This window comes from Physeter macrocephalus, chromosome 4 (assembly GCF_002837175.3).
Source record: "Physeter macrocephalus isolate SW-GA chromosome 4, ASM283717v5, whole genome shotgun sequence".
Taxonomy (NCBI): domain Eukaryota; kingdom Metazoa; phylum Chordata; class Mammalia; order Artiodactyla; family Physeteridae; genus Physeter; species Physeter macrocephalus.
The window spans coordinates 82,686,807-82,695,219 of record NC_041217.1 but is presented as its reverse complement, the minus strand read 5'-3'; the positions used below and the strand labels follow the sequence as shown (position 1 = coordinate 82,695,219).

Sequence of the window (8,413 nt, the reverse complement as noted above, 5' to 3'; positions counted from 1 at the left end):
GCTTGGTACCCTTTCAAGAGCCATAATGATTATTACCAAGATTTAAGTTATTTTAAAGAACTGAGCAATAAGAAATTGTCAGAATTAAATAATTTGGTATGTAGAGATATGAAAAATCAATATTCTTCCAGTTAAAGTGTAAATATAAATGTCTTGTATAAAGTCTGCTAAATTCTTTATTTTTCAAAAACAGTATTATACTTTTATAAAATCATACTGATTTGATAATCATACTTTCAAAAAGTCTATAAAATTTTTCTTTCCTTCAGGTTCTATTTTAGCATCTACTAATGAAGAAGTGAAAATTGGACCAGAGAATGGCCAATAATTATGTCACTGCATCTGATGGGTATTGTCTTGCTGAACCAGTGCAGTACTACGGTGTGTAACAAAAAACTACAGTATAATAGTTAATAAAACTTTTTTTTTTGGTGGGAATTATGGTTAATCAGAGGTTTATTTTACAAGAAATTAACAAATGAACCAAAGACTTTCAATTACTCCCTACCAGAGAATATAATTACTTTCAAAAATCAGAAATACCAAAATGCTGTAAGCCAGAATCAAATGTAAAGAAGAAAAAGCACAGTAGTCTAAAATTGTATTCAATTTTTAAAAATAGAATTAGCATGCAAATTATAAGTTATTTTTAGGGGTTAGCTGAAGCTAGTTCACACGCAGTTTAGAAAATGTAGTTCAGAGTAGTTATTCAATGTACTTGAAACTTTAATCTTAATATAAGATTTTTATCAAAGGGAAAGAAATAGAAAACAGAGGGCAAGAGACAATAGGATTTTTCTCCAAAAAGACCAAGATTATAATATGAATTGAATTTTAAATGCAGTTTTCTTTTATATTATACTTTGAACTCTGATTTCCATGCCAGTGGAACATCAGCCAGTATTTTGCAGTCTTTTGATACTCAGCCAAGAAGGGCCCTCTTCTTTAAATAAAAGTTACATTGTTTTTACTGATAACTTTTCTTCTTACATTCCTGGGTCTCTCTGGAGCCAATTTTCTGGATTGATTTCTGTAATCCTCCTGAAAACAGAAAGTAAGTTGGTGTTTGGGAGCTTCTGATAATAACAATAAAGATACCCATTAAGTATCATTTTGTATTTTATACATGCTTTTGCATATCACATTTTATTTCATTCTTACAGTCACCCTCTGGGGTAGGTAAGTTTATCACCAGATAACTGAATTGCTAGACAATAAAACGAAAAGAAACTAGTAATTTAAATCAGGTCTACAAATGGCGAAGGAGAGTGCTAAGGTATATTAAATAGGGAGTTTAAAGAATTTATTTTTTGCTTGAAATAACCAGATAACTGGTATAATTGTATTTTAGTTCGATTTTGTTTGGTGGGGGGGTGGGATAATTTATTAATTCATCTCTTTACTGATCTGATTGCACTGAAAACAATTTTATTCACAACAAAGAAAATACAGAAGCTGGGGAAAAGCTTTCATTTCAAACTCTGGGAAATATTCATTTCTACTTAAGGAAATAGACTGCATTGGTATGTAAGCCATTAACAACCCTTTCTCCCAGTTCCTGAGCAACCTCTGCATACTTCTGGGGTGGCAGCATTTATAATGCATTGCAATTCAGTTTACAGTCTGCCTCTCATGATGGACAGCAGGTCCCTGGGATGTATTGGACATGTTGAACTAACTCTGTTCTTTGAGTGTAAAGCTCTTTGGAATTTGAAAAATAACTTGACTTTCACCATTTTTTTTTGTGTGTGTGTGTTAAAAAAAACTAGATATTTTGCCAGAACAAATCAATTATCAGCTGTACGACACTGATTTTCAAGAATCACCTTATTGCCAGTACTCTACTGTCCAGTTTCCTCCAGCTCTACAGTCCCAATCTTTACAAAGTCATTTCAACACTTATAGCTTGGATCCACAGTTCAGTGGTGGAGAGTATGGACTTCTTTCCTGTGAATTAAATAAATCCACTTACGTGGTTGCCCACGATGCTGAAGATGGTTACCCTGGAATAAAAAGGTCCAGAATAACTCATTCTTCCATTCGTATTAAGGGACAGGAAGAACTCTGTGTAGTTTGTGGTGATAAAGCATCAGGATATCATTACAATGCACTTACTTGTGAAGGTTGCAAAGGTAAGGATAAAGTTAAAACTTTAATCCTAGTGTTCACTGAAGAGTCATGAAATTTTAAGCATGCAAGAGTACTCTCTTTAAAATGTGAAACATAAAAATCAAGGAGAGCCATTGATATGTTTAAAGGTGATCAATCTGTGGGATCAAAGATGTGAAAATGGAATTTAACAAAGTTTTGATTTGGTTTTCTTTTTAATTTTGATGAAGACTTTTACATTTAAATATAAAATTCAAAATATTTATGTGGCAGAAAGTTTCCATGTTCCTAGGTGAATCTGATGTTGGAATAAAAAATGTCTTTTAAAAAGATCTGAATGTTAACTATTACATCTCATATGGCTGCTATAATTCGTGAATTAGGAAGAAATTTCAATTAAATGACTTCTAAGATTCTATCTAAGTCTATTTGTTGGAAATGCTTTTTGAAAAATATTTATTTATTTTATTTTATTTTTAAATTATTGGCTGTGTGGGGTCTTAGTTGTGGCACACGGGATCTCCACTGTGGCATGCAGGACTTTGGTGCGTTGCGTGGGCTATTTGTTGTGGTGCATGGGCTTCTCTCTAGTTGTGGCGTGCGGGTTTTCTCTCTCTAGTTGTGGTGCTTGGGCTCCAGAGCACGTGGACCCTGGAGTTCGAGGCATGCGGCCTCTCTAGTTGAGGCGGGTGGGCTTAGTTGCCCCGCAGCATGTGGGATCTTAATTCCCCAACCAGGGATCGAACCCGCGTCCCCTGCATTGGAAGGCGGATTCTTTACCACTGGACCACCAGGGAAGTCCCAGGAATACTTTTTTGAAAACAAATGGGAGGTCTGCCACTGAAGATCATCACTGATATTGGCATGGAGTAAGGAGTAAAATAGTCCTTGATGAACTTTTGAGGTTTTGAAACACTTCTGCATTTTTTAAAATTCACAAATGAAATATTGGGGCAGAACCTGGAAATGATTAGATCAATACAGCACTAGGTAAACGTGTCTAGAAGTTCAAGGTGAAGTCTTGTTGTCAGAATCTCACACTCACCCCACACAAAGACTAGCCAAATGAAGACTAAGGGAAAGGAGGTACCAGATTTATGAGTAGAATAGCTGGGCCAATATTTGCTTACTCTTAAAATGCAGGGCCTTGCTGTTAAACCTAAGTTGAAGAATGAGGCATAGTTCTGAAACCTAAGCTGAGCTTTCTATTCCCCTTGCTGGATCTAAGTCATGAAAGTCCCACTCTCAAACATGTCTACAGAAAGAGTATGGCAGGCTTCTAATTGGGGTATTGACTAACTTTATCAACTTCACTGCTTGTAATGGAATAAGAGGAAGATAGCAGGGATTATTGCACAGGAATGGGAAATGAAACAGGAAATGGGAAGAGACTGCTATGCATGGATTTAGGAAAATGTAGAATCTCCACACCTCTCCCCAGCATGCGTGCACGCGCACACACACACACACACACACACACACACAGACACACACACACAATGGCCCATTCAACGTTTTGGACTAAATAAATTAGCAATATGTTCTCATCTGGGGAAGTGCTAAAAAGGAAGAAGGACAGAGGAGTAAGTTTGGAAGAATTATCTCTTCCTTTATGAGTTGAGGTAGAAATGTGAGGCGAGAAAAAGAGAGGTTTCCTTATAGTTTTATTTTACATGAGCACATATTCCTTCTAGGGAACCTTGAGAGATGTGTCATGGAATCTTGATATTCTGTAAAATATAGTTTTAAAATGCTTTTAGATGGTATATTATAACCATAGAAAATAGAGAGTTGTTTTAATATGTTGGGGTTATTTAGTTTAATTTCCAGATAGATTATTGACAGGAACAACCATGGAATGAGATATATCAAATAGGAGAGGATTAAAACAATTATCCAGATAAATGTATATTAAACCAAACCTTCTTACTGAGGGAAAAAACATTTTATTGAAATAATTTAGTTAACTTGATTACTTTTACTATGAAGGTTAAAAACAAGTAACTAAAAATACCTAATAGTAAAATTTTAAAAATTCTCCTTTGTTATTAGGGTTTTTTCGACGTAGCATCACCAAAAATGCAGTATATAGTTGCAAGAATGGTGGTCACTGTGAAATGGACATGTACATGCGTAGAAAATGTCAAGAGTGCAGACTAAAAAAGTGTAAGGCAGTAGGAATGTTGGAAGAATGTAAGTGCCATTGTGGTTTTTTTTTTTTTAGGGGGATTTTAGTTTTTCTTACCTTACTAGGAACTTACGTTCTTCAAGTTATTTTGAACATATTTGAACATAACATATTTGTCTGGGTTTAAGCTATTTCTCCAGCAACTGCTAAATTAGGATAGCCAGTTACCAATCTAGGTAATTATTTCCATAAAATCTGTTCTATACTATATTGCTCTAACTTTGGTAATAATCATATTTTCTTCTTAATTGGAAATCCTTGTATTTTTATATTACTTAACCTAAAGTTATATATTCAACTACAAAAAGCAGAATTTTAAATTAGTGGTTTCCCTTCAATGTACCAATTAACATTCTGTTGCTTCCGAGGTATAATTAATTTGGAAATTTCTCTAACATAAAAAGGTCTAAATTTATAATTTGGAGATGCAAAGTTAATTTTTAATTTATGTCTAGGATGACTGTGTAGTTTTAAGTAGACAGGTAGTTGTGGAAGGAAAATAAATAAGTAATGTAGTAAATTTAACTGCTGTTGTACATGCTTACCAAAAAAGAAAGGTTCTTTGTGAAAAGGCAAGTTCGTGATCACATATGTGTACAATGTAAGACAATTTTCATCAAATCCTATAATGTTATTTGTTGTACCCAAAATATTTTATGTGAATTTTGTAATATCACAGGTTTGCTCACAGAAATCCAATGCAGATCAAAGAGACTTCGAAAGAACTTTAAGCAGAAGAATAATTTTTACTCTAACATCAAAGTGGAAGAGGAAGGGGTAAACAACAAGCTTGTGTCACCTACCACTAGATCTGGAAAAGTGGCAAGACTCTCCTTAAAAAATTTCTTGTTTTTTATTGATGATGTCTTGTTTAATAGGTATGCATTATAGTTTTCTCCCTATATTTTCTTACAGATTCAGGAGAGCATGGAACTAACTCAAGAGGAACATCAGCTCATTAACAACATTGTGGCCGCTCATCAAAAATATACAATTCCATTAGAAGAAACAGAAAGATTTGTATGTGTTCATTACTGGCAAGAAATAATTTGTAATTAATTATGTTAGAAAATAACAGCATAATCAGAAAAGTTTAAAATTTAAACAGTTATTTGAAAGAAAAAAATTATTAATCTTATTTCTTTTTGTTGGTTAGCTGCAGGGATATGCAAATCCTGAACTTATCTTCTTGCGCCTCTCAGAGACAGCTGTCCTACATATACAGAGGTTAATGGATTTCACCAAGAGACTCCCAGGTAATCACTTTATCTTTGGAAAAAATTAAAGTAATTTAATACGTAATTTTTAAAAAGTTCCTTGTTTTAAAGTAAGGTGGCATTTTAAGAAAACAAAACCCTCTATTTTTCTACCAAAACTGCTTCTAAATTTAAAAACATGTTTACTTTGTTTGCTTTAATCAATCAGTTGCATGAAAATATAAATATTTTAAAATAGTATTCCAATGACTTCAAAGACTTAGAGTTAAGACAAACTATGATTGGTTTATGTTTTATTTTTATTTTTATTTTTTTTTATTTTTTAACATATTTATTGGAGTATAACTGTTTTACAATAGTGTGTTAGTTTCTCCTTTACAACAAAGTAAATCAGTTATACATATACATATGTTCCCATATCTCTTCCCTCTTGCGTCTCCCTCCCTCCCACCCTCCCTATCCCACCCCTCTCATGGTGGTTTATGTTTTATTTTTATTTTGGGAAATAAATTGTTTTTGTTTTTTAGATAAAACATGAAACAAAATTCCCTGTACCATACCAAAAAAAAAAAAAAAAGGTGAAGCCACTGTTGGCCAAAACTTAGCTATCTAGTTACGTGCACAGGTAACTCTCTGTGAAAATAAATTCTTCAAGGCTAAACCAACTATGTTTAATTTGCTCTTGCCATAGGAAATTATTATTATCTGGTTCTGATGAAAGTGCCCCAAAATAGTATCATGTGGAATCATAATTATTCTAAGGGAACAGTTAGGATTCATATCATAAGTAAATCATATAAAAATGTTAAATCCTATACCTGAAAATTATCTTTTCAGTATTTATTTCGAACAATTATGTGATCTTTTCATAAAGGATTTGAAAATTTGACCAATGAGGATCAGACTGCATTACAGAAGGGATCAAAAACTGAAGTGATGTTCCTTCATGTGGCCCAAATTTACAGTCAAAAAGAATGTCTTCCATCAACTTCTGAAAGCAAAAAAGGTCAAATAACTCAATCTTAATGTTAATAGTTACTATTAAATTTAGCAACAGATTATATAACATTGAGCCATTTTTTATTATATTTTTATTGTACTAGTTAGTGTACAAATAAGTACTTCATAATAGTGGTTTATAGTTTTCCAATTCATTGTTCTGGCTTTTGTTTTTCTTTTAGAGAAAGCCATTCTTATATAGTATCATAGAAAACACATTTTTGGAGGGTCTTCTATATAATGTTTATATAAAGCGTGAACTATTATTCTAGATTCATGTTTCAGTAATAAAAATTATAAAGATACCATTTGTTGGGAATGTTTCCTGTTTAACAGAGATTAGAGAGATTGACTTTACTATCTGAATAAAGATTTAAAAAAATCAGACTTTATATTTTTTCCCTTAACTAGGTACTATGAAAATATCAGATCATTCAGATCATTTACTGAATTGTCATGATCAAAGTGGTGATAGAAGTGCTATTTATCCTATGGAAACATTTTGCAATGAAGATTGTCCTTCTGCTATGCTGACTGGTAATATTATATATAATACAAAATATTGTATTGGATGAAAAAAATTTGTCAGACATGTTTCATTTTCTTGTACTGCTTTGAGAAAATATGATAATGGCAATATGAGTCTGCACTGTGTTCTGATGAAAATACATTTGATATTAATCTTTTTAGGTATTGCTGAAGAATTTATTACTACACTGTATTACTTCTGTAGAAGAATGAGTGAGCTTTGTATTACTAATACTGAATATGCTCTGCTTGCAGCCACAACAGTGTTTTTTTCAGGTAAAAAACTATTTAGCAGTAAAAATTTGGGTTAAGTTTGGCAATGAAATCATGAAGATTGTGGTTATTTTATTACTCATTGATTGCAAATGTACCAATTTTCATCAAAATAGCCTTCTCTATAAGCGCTTACAAACATGCTGTAATTTCTTGCATCTTAAAAAAACGCCTTTTTAAAAAAAACATCTTTATTGGAGTCTAGCTCTTTCCTAGATAGTTTCATGGCTCCCTCTTCACCATCCTGGATCTCTGCTAAATGTCATCTTATCTCTGATTACCCTTTTAAAAATAGCTACTGCCTCCCCATTCTTATCCTGTACTCTCGCTTATTGTTGTCATATATTTTTATTTAAAAAATGTGTATACGTCTCTTTATTGGAGTATAATTGCTTTACAATGGTGTGTTAGTTTCTGCTTTATAACAAAGTGAATCAGCTATGCATATACATATATCCCCATATCCCCTCCCTCTTGCATCTCCCTCCCACCCTCCCTATCCCACCCCTCTAGGAGGTCACAAGGCACCCAGCTGATCTCCCTGTGCTATGCGGCTGCTTCCCACTAGCTATCTATTTTACATTTGGTAGTGTAGATATGTCCATGCCACTCTCTCACTTCGTCCCAACTTACCCTTCCCCCTCCCCGTGTCCTCAAGTCTGTTCTCTACGTCTGTGTCTTTATTCCTGTCCTGCCCCTAGGTTCTTCAGAACCATTTATTTTTTAGTTTCCATATATATGTGTTAGCATACGGTATTTGTTTTTCTCTTTCTGACTTACTTCACTCTGTATGATGGAGTCTAGGTCCATCCACCTCACTACAGATAACTCAATTTCGTTCCTTTTTTTATGGCTGAGTAATATTCCATTGTATATATGTGCCACATCTTCTTTATCTATTCATCTGTCGATGGACATTTAGGTTGCTTCCACGTCCTGGCTATTGTAAATATTGCTGCAATGAACATTTTGGTACATGACTCTTTTTGAATTATGGTTTTCTCAGGGTATATGCCCGGTAGTGGAATTGCTGGGTCATATGGTATTTCTATTTTTAGTTTTTTAAGGAACCTCCATACTGTTCTCCATAGTGGCTGTA

The 8,413-nt window shown here is 33.5% G+C and overlaps 1 protein-coding gene across 1 annotated transcript in view; it reads left to right on the top strand.

Annotated features, from left to right (window-relative positions):
* Positions 1-293: 293 nt before the first annotated feature.
* LOC102987744 (bile acid receptor-like) overlaps positions 294-8,413 on the top strand; it is a 10,806-nt gene continuing 2,686 nt past the window's right edge. The window contains exons 1-9 of the mRNA XM_024119759.2: positions 294-381; positions 1,770-2,132; positions 4,162-4,302; positions 4,977-5,074; positions 5,213-5,317; positions 5,454-5,553; positions 6,389-6,520; positions 6,925-7,050; positions 7,204-7,317. Of these exons, the coding sequence (XP_023975527.1) occupies positions 318-381; positions 1,770-2,132; positions 4,162-4,302; positions 4,977-5,074; positions 5,213-5,317; positions 5,454-5,553; positions 6,389-6,520; positions 6,925-7,050; positions 7,204-7,317 (1,243 nt within the window). The 5' untranslated portion in view covers positions 294-317. The remainder of the gene's footprint in view (positions 382-1,769; positions 2,133-4,161; positions 4,303-4,976; positions 5,075-5,212; positions 5,318-5,453; positions 5,554-6,388; positions 6,521-6,924; positions 7,051-7,203; positions 7,318-8,413) is intronic.